Source organism: Vipera berus (genome assembly GCF_964194415.1).
Source record: "Vipera berus genome assembly, chromosome: 1".
Taxonomy (NCBI): Eukaryota; Metazoa; Chordata; class Lepidosauria; order Squamata; family Viperidae; genus Vipera; species Vipera berus.
In genome coordinates, this window is record NC_138202.1 from 230,127,891 (window position 1) to 230,154,420 (window position 26,530).

The 26,530-nt window shown below is 40.7% G+C and overlaps 1 protein-coding gene across 1 annotated transcript in view; it reads right to left on the bottom strand.

Annotated features, from left to right (window-relative positions):
- The window catches only part of DST (dystonin), a 315,143-nt gene that overhangs the window by 180,099 nt on the left and 108,514 nt on the right, over positions 1-26,530 (bottom strand). The window contains exons 7-15 of the mRNA XM_081346025.1: positions 13,528-13,640; positions 13,305-13,411; positions 11,801-11,920; positions 10,689-10,784; positions 10,466-10,593; positions 3,800-3,893; positions 2,002-2,156; positions 418-880; positions 191-319 (exon numbers count right to left, since the gene is read on the bottom strand). Coding sequence (XP_081202151.1) covers positions 191-319; positions 418-880; positions 2,002-2,156; positions 3,800-3,893; positions 10,466-10,593; positions 10,689-10,784; positions 11,801-11,920; positions 13,305-13,411; positions 13,528-13,640 — 1,405 coding nt within the window. The remainder of the gene's footprint in view (positions 1-190; positions 320-417; positions 881-2,001; positions 2,157-3,799; positions 3,894-10,465; positions 10,594-10,688; positions 10,785-11,800; positions 11,921-13,304; positions 13,412-13,527; positions 13,641-26,530) is intronic.

Consider the following 26,530-nt stretch of genomic DNA (forward strand, 5'->3'; position numbering starts at 1 on the left):
AAAAAGAAAGAAAGAAAAGAAAAGCCACCAGACACACAACAGTTAACGGGAGGATTATGCATTTCTTATTAGTCATTTAATTAATATAACCAAGTGATTCTTCTTTAAGCCAAGTACAGTTATACAACAAGTTAAAACCTATGCATGTTTTTTAAAATATGTACAATCACCAGGTGTTTTTATGCTGTACCTCACTGATTTTTGCTTCTTTAAGACTTGATTCAAATTCTTCAATAGCTTTGTGAACATTCTTGTGATTTTCAACATGGCTTTCAACACCTGGCAAATCTGAACCCCATTCGGCTCGGTCAAGTTGTACCTGTTAAAGGAGAAGTTAAAAAAAATAAACTTGATCCATTGAATAAATAAGAAAAAATGGTCAAGTGCAGATGAAGACCATAGATGTCAAGATGTTACCTGCATTTCATCCACCCATCTTAAGAGGTCCTGGACAAATTTCATATTGACTTCTTCTTCTGTTAAATTCTGATCAATGAAAGCTGATTTCATCAGAGGCTTCCGAATCTGTGTCAATTTGAGTGTTTGAAGTGCGCCTGTGTCAACTCCAGTTATGTAGCTTTGAATTAACCGTGGTGGGAAGCCCGGAGTGTATGCTGGGGTGATTGCTGGAGTCACTCTTGGGGAAAAACCTGATGATAAACCTGACGTCAGACTGGATGAGGTCAAGGAAGGAGACAAACCCTGATTTAGTCCAGAGTTTAAATTAGGGTTTAGGTTCGGTGCAAATCCTGAGTTTAAGCTTTGTGTTATTCCTGATATCATCATCTTGGTCTGTTCTGTTGTTAGTATTCTCCCTTTGTTGTAGATTGAAGAACATTCTGCTTTTAAGGCCATAAGGTTATCTCGGAGTCTTGCAACCCTACATTAAAACAGACAAAAGCATTCACCATAGAAATTGTCTAGATATTGCCTCAGAATTTTCGTGAACAACATCGGTCAAAAATAATAATAGAAATCAGAATTAAATAATTAAAGTAACTATCATGGTAAAAGAGTTAGATCCATTTGTTCCAATAAAGGCTTTTATGCACTGCAAAAAAATTGATGCATTCATGCTATAATGTCAAGCTGTACGTTTTTGGATGTAAAATGTAATCACATAACTAGACCAGCAAGCCTGTATAATCAGTTTCATCTCAAACGCGATTCCTAAATATGCTAGGAAACATGCTCTTCTCATGTGAAAAGGACAGCTTGTTTAAGACATCACTTGTGCATCTTTGAGAAGGAAGTGCAAAAGTGACTATAAAAATAGGAATCAAACCACATGGCTACTAATGAGAAAAAAATGCCTACAGCATCAAAAAGGCTGTTCTACATACTGGTAGCAATATTAGTCCACACGTGATAGTAAAAGTCAACCCGTTATAGGTGAGCCACGTCTGGCCCTGGAAAACACCCAGAGCAGATTGTGCTCTCGCTAACATGAGGTCTCAGCTTGGTAGACTGCAGGGAATTGGCTTTTACTGAGGAAAAAAAGGAGAAATGGGGAGGTTTTTTTTTTATCCAGCAAAAAGACTGACAATGGCAATGTTCCTGCTGATACTGGCCTTACCTAGGATCTGGTGAAGATTTTACAGCCAAAAAGTTGTCCAATCCTGATTTACAGAAGCACTCATTTATATATGTTTACGTTAACTGGCAGCGTGTCATAAAAGTAGCCAGACATTGCTAGACACCTGCTGAATACGGGATATCCTAAACAATACTTATCTTTATATGGTAGAATTATCTTACCCTGGGCTACAGGGTAGCTGAAACGGTTTCAGAAATCAGACCTTAAAGCAGAATTATGTGTGCACTGCTTTTGAAATCACTCTCTAGCTCTAGCATAGATGAATCTTAATTAAAGTCAAAATTAGCATCGTTTAAATAAATTGCTTAAACAACAAGTTGCAGAAATTGCCAAGAGCAGAATAGTCACTGGCATGAAACAAGCTAGGAGCTCCTATTCCTAAATAGCAACCTTAACATATATACCTTTGGACTAATTGATCCGCCTGGTAATATTTTCCATCAGTAAGAATCTGGGCATCCATAACTTGTTGGCGGAGAACATTCTCACACTCAAGTAGATAGCCTGCAATCTCAGCTTCATTCTGGAACTGCAGGCCTGCTTCTAATCGTTTTCTATCCTAAGTTTAAACAGGGGGAAAAATTCACACATGTATTTAACTGGAAAATAAATTCTTCATGAGATACTTATGTTCTTCTACACTAATAACCTTTTTGGGAAAGACAATAATTATGCTTACTATCTTTTAGATGTTTATGTCTGAAAAATATGTTGTATATATTTCAATTATCATGAAATATATCTGTAACAGCTGAATTTTAGACCATCAACTATTTATTACATCAAGCCAAATTGTCAATATAGATTGCTCTCTCCAAAAACAGTAGTGTAATTAAATAGTGGCTTCCCCATTTAGATAAACAGAAATACGTACCTGAACATACAGAACTCTTTCGAAAAACTACCATCAATGTGATTAATTAACTTTATTTTCTATATTAAAATGCTTTGTAAAAGGTTGCTTAAGCAGCTGTGATTGCTTATTTTCTGGAATAGATACAAAGGCTTTTTTTTAATGAATAAAACATGAGACAACTGGATTTTCCATTTTACCAGACAAAAGTTACCATAAAGGGAAGGGTAAAGGTTTCCCCTGTCCAATCATTTCCAACTCTAGGGGGCGGTACTCATCCCTGTTTCTTAGCTAAGGGAGCCAGTCACGTGGTTAGCATGACTGTAAGCCAAGGCACATGGAATGCTGTTACTTTCCCACTGAAATGGTACCTATTTATCTATTCGCATTTAAATGCTTTCGAATTAGGTGTGCAAGAGCTGGAGCAAGTAATGGGAGCTCACCCCGTCATGTAACACTTGGGTCTCAAGCCCAGACTGTCAGCTTTCCAGCTGACAAGCTCAGCATCTTTAACCACTGAGCCATCATGGTTCCTGAAATTTTCAAATTTAAATTTACCATAAGTGAATTTCATAAGGCAGCTATCAATGAAAAAAAGAAAAGTATAATCTCTTACAAGACATTTACTTGTACAGGACTGTTAAGTTCCTTGATTTTTGATATATTTTCAAAAATACCTATTCTTGAACACTAAAATCAAATTCAGGATGTATAGTGGGAACACATTCCATAGTCTTAACTTGAAATAATAATGCCTATTAACACTAATGCACATCTAGCATTTGTTTTTTCCTTTCTGGCAGATACAATATTCCTGAGCACTCTCTACCTCCTCTAAGTTTACTGACAGCCTTCAAAACTGCAGTGAAATTATAATAAGCATATACTGTATTCCTTTAAAAAAAAGTGTTTAGAATATATGTTCCCAATGCGTTATTGACACAGACAGAGATTGAAGCATTTAAAACAGTAGCTTTATACTACTTGAAAATGTTTTTAATCCAGAAAGGTGGCATAATATGCAAAAGGAGATCATGTTGTTAGTCAATTCATTGCATGCATGATCACATATGACAGATGTCTATGGTACTCCAAAATGAGCTATTAATAAGTACAGATAATTCTTCTCATCTCCCAAATAATTCTGAAAACGGTTATCATAATTCCTGTTTTAAAAATGCAAAGCCTGAAGCCATAGAGTGTGATTTGTTTTGGCCATCGGGTAAATATCTAATTGTACAAGATCTAAACAAAGATGCTGTCCTTCTATTTTTTATCCAATAATCCACATAGGTTTCTCAATATAGAAAAAAAGTTAAAAAAACACCTAGGTATTCAAAACTACTTACTGACTGCATAGCATTTCGAGCAAGCATTAGCTTGTCTTCACAATTCAGGCTGTCCCGCTGAACTCTGTTTGCAATTTGCTGCAGCATATCTAACCTAAAGACATCAAAGTTAAGACAGATCCCATAAAGCTGATTATGCCTTTCTCTATACAATAAAGTAGTATTAACCGTTACCAAATAAAATCGAACCAAATTCTGCAATGTAATATCAAAACCTACCTGGATCCTTCCACTGGACCATTGCCGAAGCTTATACACGAATTAACAAGAGTGGGACCACAGTTAACAGATACGAAGTTTTCATTAGAATCAATGCTTGTTCGGGTACTAGTGCTATTACTAAAAGAATCACTACTCTGGTAGCCATAACTGTTAGCATTCATTTTTCATAGCCAAAAAGCTTCTTGGTTGTTTGAAAACTGAAAAAAGCAGAATGTCTGCAAATGTGCACAGCTATCAGAAAGGAGTTAGCTTTAAGAGCAGTTCCACCATTGCATCCTTAAATACACTTTAGTGTGCATATTCAAAACCCTGTAAATATTATTCTGATTCCTCTTCAGATGTTGCCTTCAGCTATATATGCCAATGTGGGCTTGGCTTCTCCAGCTTTAAGTGTCTGTACAAGTAGCGACTAATCAGAATGATTAGGGCGTTAACACTGAAGGAAAAGTGCCAAATACCTTTAAGTAACTGTCATCCAATCTCAGAAACCTAACTGATATGGGGCAGGATAAGCAGATCTTACTTTTAAAGATCTGCAACTCCAAGTTGTAAAAAAAAAAGATCAATAGTCATTTTATAGAGTTGTATTTTTTTAAAATGAAATTATTCATTATACTCATATTTGCTTTTACATGGGACACCAACGGTCTGTCTTCATTTTGATCCTGCTATGCTTATATTACAGCCAAAACAGGACCAGGACTATAGCTCATCTTGCACAAACTACTATGCAGAGAATTCAAATTAAGAATGTATTTATAAATGTTTTTGTTCTATTTAAACAGATTCACTGTGCATTTATTGGGATAAAAAGATCAGAATTGCAGAGTCAATGGTTATTTTTGCAATCGGCTAGCGAGTGGCTAAGCTTGGACACTAATTGCTATAATTTTTTCTATAAAATGTGGTAAATATTTATTTTGACTGTTTGGCATTAAAAAGATTTTGCACATGTACAAGCAAAATGCCAGTCCACACATCAGGTGTTCTGATTTCTTGCTTGCAAGGAGTATCAATATTATAATCCCACCATTAGAATTCTTTTTAAGTTTATTATTACCCTTATTATAGTCTTTATTTTGTCAAGGAAACTGAGGCTGCTTCTCCTTCAGCACTACACTTCCTTTAACAGCAGATTATTTTATAATGAATCTTGTTGTTGTTAGTTGCGAAGTCGTGTCCGACCCATCGCGACCCTATGGACAACGTTCCTCCAGGCCTTCCTGTCCTCTACCATCTTCTGGAGTCCATTTAAGCTCATGCCTACTGCTTCAGTGACTCCATCCAGCCACCTCATTCTCTGTCGTCCCCTTCTTCTATTGCCCTCAATCTTTCCCAGCATTAGGCTCTTCTCCAGTGAGTCCTTCCTTCTCATTAGGTGGCCAAAGTATTTGAGTTTTAGCTTCAGGATCTGGCCTTCTAAAGAGCAGTTAGGGTTGATCTCCTCTAGGACTGACCGGTTTGATCGCCTTGCAGTCCAAGGGACTCGCAGGAGTCTTCTCCAGCACCAGAGTTCAAAGGCTTCAATTCTTTGGCGCTCAGCCTTTCTTATGGTCCAGCTTTCACTGCCATACATTGCAACTGGGAAGACCATAGCCTTGACTATACGCACTTTTGTTGACAGGGTGATGTCTCTGCTTTTTAGTGTGCTGTCTAGATTTGCCATGGCTTTCCTCCCAAGGAGCAAGCGTCTTTTAATTTCTTGGCTACAGTCCCCATCTGCAGTGATCTTGGAGCCCAGGAAAATAAAATCTGTCACTACCTCCATTTCTTCCCCATCTATTTGCCAGGAATTGAGAGGGCCAGATGCCATGATCTTGGTTTTCTTAATGTTTAGTTTCAACCCAAGTTTTGCACTCTCCTTCTTCACTCGCAACAAGAGGCTCTTTAGTTCCTCTTCACTTTCTGCCATTAGAGTGGTATCATCTGCATATCTTAGGTTGTTGATGTTTCTTCCGGCAATCTTAATTCCAACTTTTGATTCATCTAGCCCTGCCTTTCTCATGATGTGCTCTGCATATAAGTTAAATAGGCAGGGCGACAGTATACAGCCTTGCCGGACTCCTTTCCCAATTTTGAACCAATCAGTGGTTCCGTGTCCAGTTCTCACTGTTGCTTCTTGGCCCGCATATAGGTTTCTCAAGAGACAAATAAGATGGTCTGGTATGCCCATCTCTTTAAGGACTTGCCACAGTTTGTTATGATCCACACAATCAAAGGCTTTAGCATAGTCAATGAAGCAGAAGTAGATGTTTTTCTGGAACTCTCTAGCTTTCTCCATGATCCAGCGTATGTTAGCAATTTGATCTCTAGTTCCTCTGCCTCTTCGAAATCCTGCCTGTACTTCTGGTAGTTCTCGATCCACATACTGCTGGAGTCTAGCTTGTAGAATTTTAAGCATAACTTTACTAGCATGTGAAATGAGTGCTATGGTGCGATAGTTTGAACATTCTTTGGCACTGCCTTTCTTTGGAATTGGAATGTAAACTGATCTTTTCCAATCCTGTGGCCACTGTTGAGTTTTCCAAATTTGCTGGCAAATTGAGTGTAGCACTTTTACTGCATCGTCTTTTAAGATTTTGAATAGCTCAGCTGGAATACTGTCACCTCCACTAGCTTTGTTGTTGCTCAGCTTTTCTAAGGCCCACTTCACTTCACATTCTAGGATGTCTGGCTCGAGGTCAGTGACCACCTCATTGTGATTGTCAGGGACGTTAAGCTCATTCTTGTATAGTTCTTCTGTGTAATTTTGCCATCTCTTCTTAATCTCTTCTGCCTCTGTTAGGTCCCTGCCATTTTGGTCCTTTATCATGCCCATTTTTGCATGAAACGTTCCTTTCATCTCTCCAATTTTCTTAAAAAGATCTCTGGTCCTCCCTATTCTATTGTTTTCTTCTATTTCTTTGCACTGTTCATTTAAGAAGGCATTCTTATCTCTTCTAGCTATTCTTTGGAATTCTGCATTTAATTGGGCATATCTTTCTTTTTCTCCCTTGCCTTTCGCTTCCCTCCTTTCCTCAGCTATTTGCAAAGCTTCCTCAGACAGCCATTTTGCTTTGTTGCATTTCTTTTTCTTTGGGATGGTTTTGGTTGCTACCTGTTGTACAATGTTGCGAACCTCTGTCCATAGTTCTTCAGGCACTCTGTCTATCAGATCTAATTCCTTAAATCTATTTGTCACCTCTACTGTATATTGAGCAGGGATATGATTTAATTCATACCTGACTGGCCTAGCGCTTTTCCCTACTTTCTTTAATTTAAGCCTAAACTTTGCAACAAGAAGCTCATGGTCTGAGCCACAGTCAGCTCCTGGTCTTGTTTTTACTGACTGTATAGAGCTTCTCCATCTTTGGCTGCAGAGCATATAGTCAATCTGATTTCTGTGTTGTCCGTCTGGTGATGTCCATGTGTAAAGCCGTCTCTTGGGTTGTTGGAAAAGAGTGTTTGCTATGACCATCGTATTCTCTTGACAAAATTCTATCAGCCTGTGCCCTGCTTCATTTTGTACTCCAAGGCCAAACTTGCCTGTTATTCCAGTTATCTTTTGGCTTCCTACTTTAGCATTCCAATCCCCCATGACGATAAGGACATCATTTTTGGGTGTTAGTTCTATAAGGTGCTGTAGGGCTTCATAGAACCGGTCAATTTCATCCTCTTCAGCACCGGTGGTTGGGGCATAGACTTGGACTACTGTGATATTGAATGGTTTGCCTTGGATTCGAACTGAGATCATTCTGTCATTTTGAGGATTGTATCCCAGTATTGCTTTTCCTACTTTTTTATTGACTATGAAGGCTACTCCATTTCTTCTGAGGGATTCTTGTCCGCAGTAGTATACCTGATGGTCATCTGAATTAAATTCACCCATTCCTGTCCATTTTAGTTCGCTGATACCTAAGATGTCGATGTTTAGTCTTGTCATCTCTTGTTTGACCACATCCAGCTTTCCTTGATTCATGGATCTTACATTCCAGGTTCCTATGGAGAAAAAATCTTTACAGCATCGGACTTTCCTTTCACCACCAGACATATCCACAGCTGAGCGTCCTTTCGGCTTTGGCCCAGTCGCTTCATTCTTTCTGGCGCCACTAGTACTAGCCCTCTGCTCTTCCCCAGTAGCATATTGGACGCCTTCCGACCTGAGGGGCTCATCTTTCAGCGTCATATCGTTTTGCCTTTTGGTACTGTCCATAGGGTTTTCATGGCAAAGATACTGGAGTGGTTTGCCATTTCCTTCTCCAGTGGATCACGTTTTGTCAGAACTCTCTGCTATGACCTTTCCGTCTTGGGTGGCCCTGCACAGCATCTTATTGTTCAACAAATCCCTACTCTGTAACTGACCCCCAGTTTATATTAATGCTATTTTAAACTTTTAAGACTAGGCTTACCATATATGAAAATTATGAAAGCAATGATAGAGAAAACTCAAAACTCTTTGCTCACATCTCGTATCTAGCGAAGCCTTTTTACATGTCTCTTCTTAAACATAATGTTTCCTAATTTCCCCTCATAACAGAAACTTCTTTAGATAAGACCAACAAGACAAGATGAAAATGATGGACTTAATAATGGGAGAAAAAAATACTACACCTGGGTTGAGACACAGCACCATTTCCATGAACATCAGGGATGAGGAACTTCTAGCTGGCCCATCAAACTAATCCACTTCCCCCACAAACCTCAAGCAAGGTCCCTCCCCTCTCTGCCTATCAAGTCCTCTTCCTACCAATTATGACCGCAGATTACCCTAACTTTTTGTTTTCCCAATAAACACAATATATACTGAAGCAAATCGTTAGCCTACAGAAGTGGGGGTCCCTTTGGTTACCATGTAAAGAAGAAACAAAGCCCTGAATGAATAGGGTGAGGCCTTTGCTCTCTTGCTTCGTTAAGCTGGAAGCAAATCTGGACAAAGTCAGAGAGATCAAAAGGCAAACTAAAGGTTTCTAGGTTGTGTAATCCGAGAGAGCCTTTAGAGAATAACTAATCTCTAAACCCCTTGCTGGTTTACTTTCTATAAAAGGGATATTGCAGTAGCAACAGATATCAAGCATAATGATGGTATCTAGTCTTCCCCTCCAATTTTTTGCTACTTTTAAGTATTTCAGAGGTTACCCTTTAATTCAGCATTTTTCCAAAGATGAATGTTTTGGGGATGCTCAGAAGCAGGTTATTGGCAGTGGTGGGGGTGGGGAGTTCAATTTTGACTGTGTCCAGCCAGAAGCATTTGTAGTACTTGCATGATAACATAAGGAAATATAATGTTCATGTCACCATGCTAATGACATAATTGTGTAATTATGTTATGATTCTGACTCAAGTACTCAAGTTACATAATGAATATGTCATATCCCCTCCCTTTATTTTCCATATAAATGCCCATGTCCGTAGTATATGCCCAATAGAGGGATTTCACTGAAAAAATATTTGCAAAGAGGTCAAATTTCATGTCTTTCCCACACATAAATTTAGTTTAGTTTACACAATTGTAATGATTAAAACAACAAAACTGTAGAATTTCTATGCATGATAGCATATATCCAGGTCTAGGGTTCAAAAGTATGTTGTCCACAAAATGGTGGTCTAATGGGAAATTTGTAAAGCAAAGGAAAAATAAGATGAACAGATAAGTCCAGGGTACAACTTTCATCTCTTCTCTGCCTCAGAATAGTAGGGAACATAATGCGAATTCTGGTAATTATCCAGAAGGCTCAAGCAGTCCTGAAAAGATTCCCAAGACTGCACGTGGCCTTGGGGAGTCAGCCTGTTTGCTTTGACTTCATGGTACACAATGTCCTTGGCATCAGTATGAATTTCCTTCAGCAGATACCATGGTATAAAGCTCTGAGGCAATCTACCAAGACTGCTCTTCCAAGAGACTTGGTCTACCATCTCAGTTGGGGTCACCAAAATGGGGTAACTGCCACTTTTTAAAAAAACTCTCTTGAGGCTTCTGAGAAAAAGTGTGGCAGCCAACTCAATCCTATAAATGCCCTGACAAACTTCAGAAAGTATTAACTACTGTTTGCTGGTCTGTGACTGTAATAAAAAAATGATTATCTACTCAAACGTTGGTTGGGGACTGAAACATAAACCTTGAGAAAACTGTTTACTGTAAGCAACGTTTGACAACTGGAATAATTGTCCGAATTCTGATGGGCAAAATATCAGACAAGGTTATAGTTACATACTTGCTATTTAAACAGAACTCTGCATAAGCTAGCTTGATAATTATATGAATAAAATTAAGCATAAGTACAGATATCTGTTCAATTTAAAAGCAATATTCAATTAATGAGCCTCACCCGACAATTCATTTCTACAAAGGAAATTTTGACTGCCTGTTTCAAGTTTAAAGCGTCTCTGCCTATTATGTAACGCATCCTATTAAGCAGTTTCAACCAGGCAGGGATAACATGCCCATAAAACAAATAATCAGCCCACCTTTCAACTTCTGGTCGAAGCATCTTCTCTCTTTCCAGCATAGCAATAATTAGCTTCCCCCATTCTTTTTCAATGTCATTTGGGTGGTAGCCTTGAGGAAGTTTGATACGCCCAAATTCAATCCAAACCTTTGAAGGCAAGAAATAATTGCATAAAATTGAGAAACCAAGCACAAAAACGAGAAATAAATCCAGTCTGTACCAGTCCACACAATGTAGCTTACCTCCAGTAATTTATATAGATGCTTGATTTTTGATTTGTCTATTTCCTTTGGTGGAATTTCTGTTTCTTTAAATTGTAAATACTGGTTATAAAGTGCCTAAAGGAAAGCAAACAGATATTCTGGTCTACTAAGGCTCATAAAAACTTGCCATGCTCATCACTGTGAAACCAAATTGTCTAATTTACTTAATATCAACAAAATATATGGATTTACAAGAAAAAAGAGAATTAAACCGTATGTCTCTCATTCAGCTTTCCCTTGGAATCTTGTTTCTTTTAAGTCCAAGGTTAACTTAAATCTTCTTCTACCCGCTGGTACTCCTGGATGTAATCCCCATAGTTAAGTGCTGCACAGAATTCTGTTTGATGTCTCTTTTATGAACTGGACAAGAATCCAAACCATTAAATTTGTGTTGGTTGTGGCAGTGGCTTGCGCAGCCTCAGATTAAAAATGCATTCTAATGCCTCCAAGCCAGGGAGATGCCCTTCGTTGCTTAATCTTTACATGAACATTGTGTTTAGATTTGTGGCTCCTTCCCAAGATTCTAATATCCAAAAATCACTGATTATACATAGTTGATCTGAAACCCAGTTTTTTTTCCATTCGCCACGTAATAGTAGATTGACTGAGGATTTATTTATTTATCAAATTTATATAGCCACCCATCTCAGGAACATGTGATAAGGATAGAAAATAATCCATTGGTGAGAACTTCATGCATAAAAATTATGTTTGTTGGGAAAATAACATGAGAGGGAAGAAGGAATTTAACCTAACGTTCTCTCTGACATAAGAGCTTCCAGCATTTTTACATCAAGGGACGGGTAACAGTGCAAACTATGCCAACCCCTTAAGTTCTCAGAAGAGCTGTACTGGGCAAATTTACTTCACTCTCTCCTGTACCCACTCTCTATTGTGTGGGAATTGGCTTTGGGCAGATTCTGAATCTTGATCAAGTATTTTATGTTCCAGCACTGCCATTTCTGTAATTTAAAGGACATGGGAGTTTTGTGGATCACTATAAATGAATAGGTGATTACTCTAAAGGAGTAGTACCTAATATTCTTTAAAAACTGTATTCTGGCAATATAAACAAAAGGGAAAAAAATCACCTTGAGTTCTACAGGATTGTTTGGAAATGCTCTGTCAATCATTATTGTGGCATGGTGCCTAATCCATTGGATGAGGTAGTTCACCATATTCTGGTATTCAATCCATTTGACTTCAACATCCTAAGAGAAGCAATAAAGTAGCACACCAATTGTAAAGACTTTGTTTGTCAATTGTATCTATTGCATTATAACTAAGCAACCATCTCAGGTCTATCTAACTTAGTTCTAAAGTGATAGCAAAAATTGCAATTTAAACTGGCAAAGTCTTCTTTGCAAGCAATTTTTGAATACCACTGCAGAAACTGGATCTTCCAGGCCTATACCTCTTGGGCTCCTAATTCAAATTCTCCTCCTCTCCCGTACCCAGTATGAGATTTTGCCCACTCTTAAGTTCTCCTTTATAGCACCTGTATGTACTTGTAACCCATGTATTCTTCTGTTATCTGATTTTAGTTCTCTTATCTACCATTCACCTGATTTCTAGGGACCGGTTCCATGGAGAGAGGTTTTTCCGTGGACTGGAGGGGGCGTGGTACTGCCTGCATCCTGCTATGGGGCTTTGCTTGTTTGTGCAGCCCGGTTTCAGGCATGCCACGGCCCAGTGCCAGTCCACGGACTGGGGGTTGGGGACCCCTGCCCTAGTGACCTATTTTTAACTTCATAACTCTATTGCATCAGGCCTTTAGGTTTTTTTCCAGACATGGCTATACGCTACTGCAGGGGTCCCCAATCTGTGGGCCGTGGCCCACTGCTGGGCCATGACCTATTCACAACCAGGCCATGTGAGTGGTGGGCTGACGTGCACATGTGCACAACTCGACTCATACAAGCAGCCGGCACCGGTGCTTGCAGTTCCACTCACTGCTCACACAAATGAAGCTGTGTGCATGCATGCGTGCCAGCCCCTCACACAAAACCACCCCCTCTTCTCTCCTTTCCCCAGGCTGTCAACCTGGAAAGGTTGGGGAATGCTGCTCTAATGGGTGGGCTTGAAGAAGAGGTCCCCATAATTACTCATAAACCTAGTTGCTAATTTCATGATACACTTTAATCAGCATCATGTCCATGAGGACTCATTTCAAAATGGCCTACTCAACAGCCTAAATATCAGGTAAACCCAACAGAACGCGGCATCTGAAAAAGGAAGTGGACTCAACTACCCTGCATGGAGGAAGTATGACCAAAGGGACAGTTCTCACTTCTTAGTACTATCAATGACCTATTGTTATTCAAGTTGTTCTCTACAGGAACTAGCAGTTATATAACTTTTGAGCCCCAATGAAACAGCCACACTCTTAACTTTACATAACATTTCAGTGTTGTTGTTAGTTGTGAAGTCGTGTCTGACCCATCGCGACCCTATAGACAACGTTCCTCCAGGCCTTCCTGTCCTCTACCATCTTCTGGAGTCCATTTAAGCTCACCCTACTGCTTCAGTGACTAACATTTCAGTATTTCTGCCTAAAAATTGTTCCGAGCGTATAAAACTAGTTTCTTAACTTACATGTGCACTGATGCCTTCACCACCTTCAGGTACTTTGGGAAATGCATCATAAAGTGATGATACGTAAGTGATTACTGATTTCTCATCTGGTGAGGAGACATCGACATCTAAAGTGGACAAGTGGACACAGGCAAAGTTTACAATACAGATACCATAACATCAGGCTTCCTATCAAGCTTTTTGAAGCCTGTCAATCAACAGTATTTTCAATTCATCAACTCACCTTCAGGATCCAAAAGCCTGGCAACTCCAAGTTTTTCAGCTACAAAAAAAGCATGCTCTAAATTTGCAAGGTTGCTTTGAACAGCAACAGTATTCATGTCTACCAGGTCCGGCCTGTAAAAGAAAAGAATTTAATCTGGTTTTAGAGGACAGTATGTGAACAGCGATCTTCATTTATTTTTGAATATGGGATAGGTTTTCAAGGGAAATAATGAAGGTTATTACTTCAGAGGAAATGGGCCCTACATTTCAGCTTTTCAGGTCCCAGACAGAATTTTCTCTCTGAAAAAGAATGATTTAGGTTTTAGGAAATAGGTTTTTATCACCAGGGAAAGGCAGAGGAGTGGAAACTTCCAGTGTTTTACAAAGAGAAGTCACTGGTTGAGATCAGAATCCCTTGTCATTCCAAAACGTTACCTCTGGATATCTTACAATTAACAAGACGTGCCTCACACCTCTTCTGCCTTTTGTAGGTGGGAATAGTAAGTAAGTGGTGGGCAACATTTTGAGGAGAGGGTGGTTCAAAATGATGATATCTTGAAACTACATCTTATGATGAACTTGTCTTACTCTAATGAAATTCCCTGCTTCATCATGCTTGCCAACTTTTTTTTATATCTCTTATGTTTTAATGCTTAGTGTAGTTTCTTTGTCATGTCATCCAGAGTTCTTGAGAGGAGCTGCATACAAGTTTCTTTCTTTCTTTCTTTCTTTCTTTCTCTTTCTTTCTTTTTCTTTCTTTTTCTCTCTTTCCTTCTTCTTCCTCCTCTTCTTCTTCCTCTTCTCGTTTCTCTTCCTCTCCCCCTCCCCTCCCCACCTTCACCATGCTTATACACAATAAATAGTTCAATTTCTCCCTATCTTCTCACTCCAACTTCTCCCCGAATTATCTAAAGAGAATCCTGACCATTCATGTGATAGAAAGACATAGGTGGGGGGAAACAACCATCAGAAAAAAAGGAACCAAGATAGGAGTGAAAAATACGATGATGTTCAGATGTTTTCCATATCTGCAACTCCAAAAAGCCCTTGCCTCTAACCACGCTAGTTAATGATAAGAGAAATTGAAAATTTCCCAAAAATTAAGGAAATATAGCTTTCAAATTCTAAAATGGGTGGAATAATTTTTAGCCATCATCCTTTTCCTAATGATAATCATCATACATTTCAGCTTAGTCACCTTCATTCATCCAATCATTAAAGACATTACCCTAATATATAGGGTTTCCTGCCTGAGCAGGGGGTTGGACTAGATGACCTCTAAGGTCCCTTCCAACATTATTATTATTACTATCATTACTGTCATTACTGTTGTTGTTATTAATTCTTCCTCAGTTTCTGGCTGAAGTATGCTTTGGCTGATAATTCCTTATAGTGGAAAGCTCTACTGATTTTTTTTAAAAGAGATCTTCAATCAAAGGTATCAGCAAAAAGTCCAAGCCCTGCAATTAACACACTATTATCCCTAACCTACCCAATTTAAACTTTAAGTTATTACTTCCTTCAGTTGATTTATGAAAACAATATCTTCAGATACAACATTCAGGTAATGAATGATAAAATTCATTATCACAATAGTAGACTTGAAAAATACGCCTTTTGTATCTTTTGTGCCACTAACAGATTAATAAACAAGGATATATTTTGAAACAAACACTGTGTGAAGCTGCAAAAAGGGGAAAATCTATCTAAAAACATACAGATGTTCTCTGATTCTGCTGACTTCTGAGACATTTCACATATGTTGCTTGTAATGAAGCAACTTCTGATATGCAAAACTGAGCTATGCCTATTCAGCTGCCAATTTTTCAAAACAAGAAAGGGCAAGTTGTAGTATATTTACTATCTTTTTAGTGAAAAAAAATGCCACTGCCACATAAACAGACTTGCAATGCCGAATGTTTTTCTTTAATTCAAGAAGAGGCAAGCTGAAATTTGCTCTACAATATCAAGTGACTCCAAGGGCAACCACATTTGTAGTACAAATTTCAAATCTATTATCTCTAGTCGTTGTTATGTAATGAAACTCAAATCCGCTCTGCAAATTACTTACCTCAATAGATGCATAGGGAAATGTTCTCCCAAAGAAGAATCAGACAGAAAAAAATATTTGTCTCTTTCATCTTATTATTGGTACTAACCATCATTTAAAATGTTAATATTAGTTACAACTATCTTCAGCCTCATTTTATAAATAATATAGAACCGTATATCTAAGATAACCCTGGTACCTATCCTAAAGGGATATTTAAAAAACTGCACATCTATATATTTATACACCAATAGTATTTCTGTTAATTATTAAAGCTTTCCAGCAATGATAAAATACATGTCAAAAACACATCTATGACGTACTTATTCTACATATGCATTATCCAGTCTTTATAAGTGTGAGTCATTCTACAGCAGATTTCTCACTAAACCTATTTCCTGCCGAAAAAAAATATATGAACTCAAAGAAGGGGACAGAGCAGGGAGAAAATATAACAAATTGCTTGTATTGTGATTGTCATACTCAGAATAAGTTATGTTTCTTCCAAATATTGTTTGATTTTGGCCCTCTTAAAATGATAGATTATCTAACCACACGGATTAAGAAAATAGAATCTAAGAAACTTCATTCTCTTTGGACAACAATAAGTAATGTATGTAAAATTTTTCAGTCATTCTTGGTGTCTTGGTTAAGAAATACTTTTCAAAAGGAACTTTCCGTAAACCTGGCACTTATACATGAGTTATTGACTAAATCTTACTGGTACCACACAGACAGGTAAAATCCAAATCTGGTATAGATTGGAAACTGCCATTTTAAGAGAACTGAATAGATACATTAAAATGTATGCAGACAATATTCTCTGTCTGACTTAGTACTCCAACACTGGCAATGCATCTCTCTAATTTTCAATACAGTAGTGTTTTTTTTCTAGAATTCTCAGTCTTGTTTTAATTTCAATTATAACCCTATTTATTTTGATGTCAGTGAACACAGGTTAAACATTTCCTCAGCTTTGGAATATAAAAATAGTCTGTATTCAACCTCAGCTATTGTCTTCTGTTTGTCAAATGAAGCAGATCAATAGTTCCAATATCAAATTAAAAATAAAATAATATTAATGGGTTTCATAAGGCCTCGTTATAGACATATAGTTGGCTCTATGTATAGTAACGCTGAAAGGAAGGTTACAGTGTCCCTTATTAATTTAATTAAAAGGAACAAATCTCTAGTGGCAGAAGAGCTGGGTTTGCAGTCTGGATACTCTCCTTCCATTTTTAAGATCCTCCCATTTTATTTATTCGATCTGGGTCTGTTTTTGCTGTTTTACCCAATTTTACCATGGTTTTGAGGTATTCCAGCACGGTTTTACTCGCTCTCAGGGGTGCCCCCCCATCCTGGGAGCGACCCGCCTTACCTTTTAATTTGCCTCTTGATGACGGGTCCGACTGTTGGGTCCCTGAGAGATGGCCGGGCAGTAACAGGGGCCTAAGATATAAATTTAATAAGAGGCCCCTGATTACTTTTTTAGCCAGATTTTTTGTAGGGTTAGGGAGGGGGGAGGGTTGTGGTTGGTTGGAGAGGGGGGGTAATCCGCCAACTGCTGTTCAGACCAGGCCTAGGATAGATCGCGTTGAGGGGGAGCCGGGGTCGGTCATCTCTGGAGCTCTGGAGCGGGTCGTGGGAATGCCAATTCCCACGACGATAGGGAATGGCAGCAGGTGTAAGATCAGAGGGCCGTACCGACCTCCGGGAGGGCCTCTCCGCTACCTACAAGCGGTGAGGCGCTCCGACCCTCTGCCTTCGACCCAAGGTTCTGGAAGCGGGGATGTGCAGCCACCTGAGCTCCGACTGGTGTACTTGAATGCCAGGTCCGTGGCTAATAAGGCTCCCCTCGTCCGGGATTTAGTCGAGGGTGAGCAAGCGGACCTGGCCTGCATCACGGAAACCTGGTTGGGCCCAGAGGGTGGTATCCCCCTGGTTGATCTTTGCCCACCAGGCTTCCGGGTGCTACACCGGCCTCGGACTCAGGGTAGGGGTGGGGGAGTGGCTGTGGTTATGAGGGAGACCTTATGTCCGCAGGAGGCCACCGTTCCTCAGATAGTCGGGTGTGAATCTCTCTTATTGAGGTTTGGTCCCAGGGCGCAGTTGGGCTTGCTGCTCGTGTACCTTTCGCCTAGTCGCGTAGCAGCAGCCCTGCCTGAGCTTCTCGATATCCTCTCAGGGCTGGTGATTGAGTTTCCCAAACTTATGGTTTTGGGAGACTTCAATCTACCATCCCTGGGAGGAGCATCTGAGGTAGCTCGGGAGTTCATGGCTTCCATGACGGCCATGGACCTGACGCAGGTAATTCTTGGACCGACTCATGAGGGAGGTCACACCCTTGACTTGGTTTTCTTATCTGGTCGGTGGTTAGATGATCTTGGTGGGGGCTCCCCAATTGTTATGCCCCTGTCATGGACCGATCATCATCTCCTGCGGCTGGTCTTCCGTTTTGCCACTCCCCACCGTGGGGTTGTTGAGCCAACTAGATGGTTCCGCCCCAGACGCTTAATGGACCCTGAGAGGTTTCAGGCAGCGCTGGGGTCCCCACCTGCCTCCTCAGCTCACAGCTCGGCAGATGCCTTAGTGGAAGCCTGGGAAAGGACGGCCACGGAGGCACTTGACCGAGTTGTACCCTTGCGGCCCCTGACCCGGCGCAGATCCCAATGGGCTCCATGGTTCTCCGCGGAGCTCCGGGAGATGAAGCGTCGGAGACGGGGCCTAGAGAGCGTTTGGAGGTCCACCCGATCTGAATCCGACCGATTGCGACTAAGAACCCACATTAGGTCTTATCTCGCAGCGATGAGGGTAGCGAGATCTAACTACTTCGCTGCCCTCATCGCGTCCGCAGATAATCGCCCGGCCGCCCTGTTTAGGGTGACCCGCTCCCTCCTTAATCAGGAGGTTAGTGGGGAACCCTTGCAGGGGCGGGCCGAGGAATTTAGTCAACATCTGTCGGACAAAATCGCTCGGATTCGGACCGGTTTGGACTCCGACTGGGCAGTATCGGACGATCAGGACACGAGCGGTCTTGTCAATGTCACCTGGGAGGAGTTCGATCCTGTGACTCCGGAGGAAGTGGACAGGATCATGGGGAGGCTGAGCTCCACCACATGTTTATTGGACCCGTGCCCTTCCTGGCTGGTTTATGCAGCCCGGGAGGGGACACGAGGCTGGTTCCAGGCGGTTATATCTGCTTCTCTGAGTGAGGGTAGTTTTCCCGCCGCCTTGAAAGAGGCGGTGGTGAGACCTCTCCTCAAGAAGCCTGCCTTGGACCCGGCTGTTTTGAATAACTTTCGTCCGGTCTCCAACCTTCGCTTTCTTGCGAAGGTTGTTGAGAGTGTGGTGGCGCATCAGCTCCCTCTGGTCCTGGATGAAGCGGATTATCTAGACCCGTACCAATCGGGCTTCAGACCCGGGTACAGCACGGAGACGGCATTGGTCGCGCTGGTGAATGATCTCTGGAGGGCTCGGGACAGAGGATACTCCTCTGTTCTAGTCCTATTAGACCTCTCAGCGGCTTTCGATACCATCGACCATGGTATCTTGCTGCGGCGTCTCAGGGGATTGGGAGTGGGAGGCACGGTTTTTCAGTGGTTCTCCTCCTATCTCCTGGGACGCTCGCAGTCGGTGTTGGCAGGAGGGCAGAGGTCGACCGCGAGGCCTCTCGCTTGTGGAGTCCCTCAGGGGTCGGTCCTCTCGCCCCTTCTGTTCAACATCTACATGAAACCGCTGGGTGAGATCATTCGTGGTTTTGGAGTTGGGTATCATCAGTATGCTGATGATACCCAACTTTTCATTTCGACCCCAAACCACCCCAGTGATGCCCTCGACGTGATGTCCCGGTGCCTGGAGGCGGTCCGGGTCTGGATGGGGAGGAACAGGCTTCGTCTCAACCCTGACAAGACGGAGTGGCTGTGCGTACCGGCATCTCGGGATATTCAGGATATCCCACCCCTCATTATGGGGGGTGAGTCTTTACCTCCTGTAGATAGGGCTCGCAACTTGGGAGTCCTCCTAGACTCACAACTCTCCTTAGAAGATCATATTGTAGCTGTGACTAGGGGGGCGTTCGCCCAGGTTCGCCTGGTGCGCCAGTTGCGGCCCTATCTAGACCGGGATGCCTTGCGCACGGTCACTCATGCGCTCGTGACCTCTCGTCTTGATTACTGCAACGCTCTCTACATGGGGCTACCCTTGAAGACCACTCGGAGGCTCCAACTGGTACAGAATGCAGCCGCGAGAGTTGTATTGGGAGTCTCCCGATACTCCCGTGTTACACCTCTGCTCCGCGAGCTGCATTGGTTACCAGTTGTCTTCCGGGTGAGGTTCAAGGTGTTGGTAATGACCTACAAAGCCCTCCATGGCATGGGTCCAGAATACCTTGGGGAGCACCTGCAGCCGGCATCAACTTCCCTCCGCCCAGTACGCTCCCACAGAGAGGGCCTCCTCAGGGTGCCGCCGGTCAAAGAATGCCGACTGGTGGCCCCCAGGGGGAGAGCGTTCTCTGTGGGTGCACCGGATTTATGGAACCATCTTCCGGTTGAGCTCCGGATGGCGCCCGATCTCCGCTCCTTCCGGCGCGACCTTAAAACCTATCTCTTTAAACAAGCTGGCCTGGCCTGATGGGACGGGGTGGGATTTTTATTAACGACTTCAATTTTAAATTTGTATTATCTCTGGGCATTGTTTAATTATGTTTTAATAATCTAATTTTAACTTTTGTATCTAATTTTTATGTATTGCCCTGTTCACCGCCCTGAGTCTCTTGAGAGAAGGGCGGTATATAAATTAAATAAATAAATAAATAAATAAATAAATATTTAGACAAAATAATATTAAAAATTTCCACTGTAGTCTACATTCGATGATACCACCATTCTTCATTTCAATATTGTGTTTAATGACCTCTTATAAAACCTGATTGTGTAAAATAAATAATCAAAGATTGGTCGTTAGTCGTCCATCCTTCCATCCAGACTTAAAGGCCATCTCAATCACAAATTAAACTCAAGACAGCTTACAAAATGGAAAAAATAAAATAACAATAACATACCCCCAAAATTATCATGCATTCTCATTGGGAAAAACAAACCACATAACTTGTTAAAAAATTTTTTTTTAGCAAGGAACAGGTTCAGAATCTACCTTGCTCAGGGGCTGCTTATAGAATCAAACCTTCACAGTTTCATGGAAACATAGGTGACAACCAACACCTAGAATTGCACCCAGAATTGCATCTGGTCACTAGTGCAATTTGCATACTAGTGGTGTTAAGTGAGCAAAACAAATATGCTCATAACTTCTTACGCTAACACATTCCTGAACCTTCTGTATGGCCTTCTAGAATAGTTCCAAGTACAGTGTATTGTAGTAATCCAAACAGGTGCCGACTAAGACATGAATAACCATAAAAAAGGCCTCCCTATGTAGGAAAGAAAAAATTGGTGTACGAGATGGATTTGTTCAAAGACTCTCGTGGCCAAAGCTTCCACTTAATGAAACTTTAGGAAGACCCCCAATTTACATACAGGTTCCACTGAGGGAGGTGTAGCTATCAAGAATTAAAGATAGTAAATCCCTGTAAAGGAATACAAAGCCACCTGATCTCTTTAGGATTTTACTTTAAGATTATTGCTCCTCCTCATTCAGACCCTGTTAGGATCCAGACAATGTGTAGTGGTATATCAGAATGGCCTAAGGCAGGGGTAGGCAACCTTGGCTCTTTTATGACTCGTGGACTTCAACTCCCAGAATTCCTGAGCCAGCCGGCTCAGGAATTCTGGGAGTTGAAGTCCACAATTCATAAAAGAGCCAAGGTTGCCTACAATTGGCCTAAGGAGACAAGATTAAGAGCTGCAGACTAGATGATAGTTAGATAAGAGGCAGCTAAGTCCACAGAACGAATGCGAATGCGGGCATGGTAAACCTCTCAGAAGAGTCCCTCCCTAGTGTCTTGGGTTGTAAAGGCAAGAGGGAAGAAAGAGACATACTTTCAGACTTGAAAGAATCTGTTTATGTAACCTTACAATAAAGTCAGAGCTAGGACTTCTGGGTGTCTTTCCTGCCTGGATTATCTTACAAGGCTGACACACTGAAACAAAACTTACACTACTACGCTGTCTCTTCGGCCCAGGATTCATCTGCATTTTGATGATCTCAGTCTGGATGCCTACAGATGAACTCACTCAGTAGCTTCATGCAGATTTAATTATTAAATTTATATGCTGCCCATCTGACTATCCAAAGCAGCTCTTACACTGCAATAGATGTTAACTAGGATCTAGAAAGTTATCATTCCCTGTGAAAATCTGCGAAGTTGAAGGCTGAATCTCGTCACCACAGCCAACTGAAACTGACCCGAGAGGAAAAGGAACATTTGTAACATCATTGCCCTTGGGATATCATCTACAATTTATGTGCCAAGGTCCCTATCAATATTTTTGCATGACTGTTTAAAAAAGAAATCAGACATGAGCTTTTGCCATCTGCAGACCCTTTGCTAGGCTTCAAAATCCTTGGTGGAGCAGTGGGCTAATGCCTCCTTAAGTAACACCAGCTGCCTGCAATTAGTGCAGGTTCGCATCCCACCAGGCTCAAGGTTGACTCAGCCTTCCATCCTTCCGAGGGAGGTAAAATAAGGACCCAGATAGTTGGGGGCAATAAGCCGACTTTGTAAAATGCTATCGGGGGGGGGTGGGAAAGCCCTAATAAGCAGTCATATAGATAGAATGAAGGCTATTGCTAAGCACATTGATTTGTGCTTCTTAGATTGTAAGCTGCCCTGAGTCTTCGGAGAAGGGCGGGATATAAATGGGATTAAAAAAAATATCAGTTGTACACCCTTTGGTGGAAATAGGAAATGCCTTCTTTTAAAAGGCATCATTACAGACATCCAACAGTACGATTTATGACAATTGAGCCAAAAAGTTCTGTTGCTAGGTGAGACTTTTTAAAGTGAGTGTTGCCCCCATTTTACGACCTTTCTTGCCACTTATTAAGTAACTCATTGCTGCTGTTATGTTAGTAATATAGTTGTTAAGTGAATCCGGCTTCCCCATTGACTTTGCTCGCCAGAAAGTCACAAAAGGGGATCACAGGACAAGCAATATGAATCAATTGCCAAGGATGTGAATTTTTATAATATGATCACAGGGATGCTGCAATGGTTTTAACTGTGAAAAACGGTCCTAAGTCGTTATTTTCAATGCCATTGCAACTTTGAACGGTCACTAAATGAACTGTTGTAACTCAGCCGTTTTATGTACAGCTGAGGTAGCCAACCAGACCAGAAGCTTTGCCAGCTTTTATAAATGTAACAATAATTTATATTTCTGGAGATGTAAAGTATGGCTGTCAACAAAAGTGCGTATAGTCAAGGCTATGGTCTTCCCAGTTGCAATGTATGGCTGTGAAAGTTGGACCATAAGAAAGGCTGAGCACCAAAGAATTGAGGCCTTTGAACTATGGTGCTGGAGAAGACTCCTGTGAGTCCCTTGGACTGCAAGGCAATCAAACCGGTCAGTCCTAGAGGAGATCAACCCTGACTGCTCTTTAGAAGGCCAGATCCTGAAGCTAAAACTCAAATACTTTGGCCACCTAATGAGAAGGAAGGACTCACTGGAGAAGAGCCTAATGCTGGGAAAGATTGAGGGCAATAGAAGAAGGGGACGACAGAGAATGAGGTGGCTGGATGGAGTCACTGAAGCAGTAGGCGTGAGCCTAAATGGACTCCAGAAGATGGTAGAGGACAGGAAGGCCTGGAGGAACATTGTCCATAGGGTCGCGATGGGTCGGACACGACTTCGCAACTAATAACAACAAAAGTATGGCTAAATAAGCAACCTGATCCATGTATACCAGTGTTTCTCAACCTGGGCAAATTTGAGGCAGATAGACTTCAATTCCTAGAATTCTCCAGCCAGAAATACTGGCTGGGGAATTCTGGGAGTTGAAGTCCAGCCACCCTAAACTTACCAAGGTTGAGAAACACTGATGTACACAATTACAGTAGGAACATCTGTATTATACGTTTTCCAAAAAAACACCACCACATTCCTTTATTATATTTGATTCAGTAATAAACAATCAAGAGTCAAAATATTTTAAAAATAAAGTGTTGATTGAGCTGGAATCATAATACTTCTAAGCACCCTTAATAGTAGAAGTACTTTACTGGGCAACTGTTTCATCCAAAAAGGTATAATTTACTAGGTCTTTCACCTCATTCCTAACATCATTGCTTAATATAGTTAACACAGATTTCTATTTCATAAAGGAAATGAAATCCCTGTTTAGCACTCATATATTTTTTATATAATTCTGGTGTCAATTGTTTTGCAAATATGTTTAAAAGTTCCTTAACTTATACTCCAGTTTTTTAACTTTATAATTTTGTTTTTCCCCGAGAAGCAGAAGCAATAAATACAGCCACATATATCACGGGAATATTTACTAGTAAGTATTCATGGGCAAATATCCGGAATATTCAAATACTTCCCTGCAGGCACATTTATCTCACGTACAGTAATTTTGTTGGAGAACAGGTAGGGACAGTAACCAATCCACACACCCCCAGAGCTAATTAGTTAATACAAGTGAAGTTTGTTAGGATATAAGAATATATTACGCGTACATAAAATACAATTGGTGTTGTCTGGATCAGGTATAATGTCCTGTTCCTGTTCTAAGTGAATGTATACATGAATACTCAACTGAAAGCCTAAGCTAACAAAAATAACCTATATGTATCAATAAAAATATAACTAAGTTCGGGGGAAGACTATAAACTCCAGATTTTGACAGGCTCAATTTCATATCCTACCAGATTCCATCTGAGACAATTTGGTAAGACTTACCTTCCATGTACCCATAGCCAGTATTCTAGCTTCTCGATCTTATGACATTTTTAAAACCCCAATACTGATAACCTGAGATGCCTTTATGGACTTCATGCATCAGTGAAGGGCAATTATTATGACACTACAACAACACAATACAGGTAGTCCTCGATTCAGGGCCACAAAAGCCCAGAATTTCCGTTGTTAAGCAAGGAAGATAAGGGAGTCTTGCCCCATTTTCTGACCTTTTTTGCCACAGTTGTTAAGCGAATCACTGCAGTTGTTAAGTGAATCATACAGTCATTAAGTGAATCTGGCTTCTCCCCCACTGACTTGGCTTGTCAAAAGCCAGTTGGGAAGGTTACAGATGGTGATTGCATGACCCCCCCCCCAGGGCACTGCAACCGTCATAAATATATGGCAGTTGCCCAACACCCGAATTTTGATCACGTGACCATGGGGATGCTGCAACAGCCATAAGTGTGAAAACATGTCATAAATCACTTTTTTTCAGTGCTGTTTTAACTTCAAACAATCACTAAACAAACTATTTTAAGTTGGGGACTATCTGTATTCCCATGCTTACAAAAGTAAATGTTATGTCATTGTTCTGTATGGCCTGGCTGTATACAGTAGTTATACCTCAGCAATTGGATCCAATCAGTTTGTTAAACTAGATTCGTGAGAGATGCCATTTAATTCAGAAAAACTAGCTTTACGAAAGCTATATACATAGCTACTTTCTATACATTCAGAATTGTTCTTTCACAGCAAGGAGAAAGAAAGAAGGAAAGAAGGAAAGAAAGAAAGAAAGAAAGGAAGGAAGGAAGGAAGGAAGGAAGGAAGGAAGGAAGGAAGGAAGGAAGGAAGGAAGGAAGGAAGGAAGAAAGAAAGAAAGAAAGAAAGAAAGAAAGAAAGAAAGAAAGAAAGAAAGAAAGAAAGAAAGAAAGAAAGAAAGAAAGAAGGAAGGAAGGAAGGAAGGAAGGAAGGATGGATTTTTTTTACTTCTATGAATTCAGTGTCATTCTCATGGAAGTTCCTTATTTATTATAATTAGGGAAGATACTTCCAATTCCATTTTGTAAAGGTGCCTCAGAGAGGGCACAGGTGCATGAACATAGAATCTGCTGGCATCTCATTCAAGCAGAATTTTCAGGACTTGGTAGCCTGAATGCCAATGGGTGCTGTATTCACGTTTCCATGTGCTCCTTAACTTATTTTCAGAATTGAACCCAAAGCAGTGCATAGCCCCATTATTTTGTCAGCAGAAAACCTGGGCTGGAAATGGAAAGCTTTTGTTTTGATCACTACAATTAGCGAATGCTTACACGGGTGAAACATACACCTGACCTCTGTATTCATAAAGGGTAATAATGGACTGGCAATGGAGACATCCATGAATTTCTCTGAAGTGAGAAACAACTCAACACACTCAAACACCATGCCCCAACATGCACATGGTTGTTTCTTTTAATACGTATGACTGAAAAAGGAATTAGTGGTTTTGCCCACCTTTGAGTGAGAGGCTCCACTGTCAGAAATTGTTATCATTCCATTATGTCATGCTGAGTTTACTGATTAATTATGCAAAAATCAGGCAGACGAAGTTTATAATGCAAGGACAACTCCATTTGAGGTAGAGCTAAACCTGCTCTGCATTTGCATCTGCCTACTGACTTACTGTTAATTTTCATACTGCTCAGGTTTTTTCTTGAGTATATCTCCTCCATGAGAAACAGCAATAGCATATTATTATTATTATTATTATTATTATTATTATTATTATTATTATTATTATTATTATTATTATTATTAACCATATGTTTTATTTTTGAGACATAAACTGCACAATTGGATATTTTATTTATATATGTAATACCGATGGGAGAGAGGCAGGGGAGAGGTTTGTAAAAATAGTCTGCCTGAAGCAGTTTAATTAGTATACAGGTAGTCCTCAACTTACAACCACAACTGGAACTTGCTAAGTGATGTGGTTGTTAAGTAAGCTTCACCCACTTTTATAACCTTTATTGCAGTGGTTGTTTACCACAGTCATTATGGAAATCACACGCTTGTTAAGCAAATTCAGGCTTTCCCCATTGATTTTTGCTTATTGGAAGCCAGCTGAA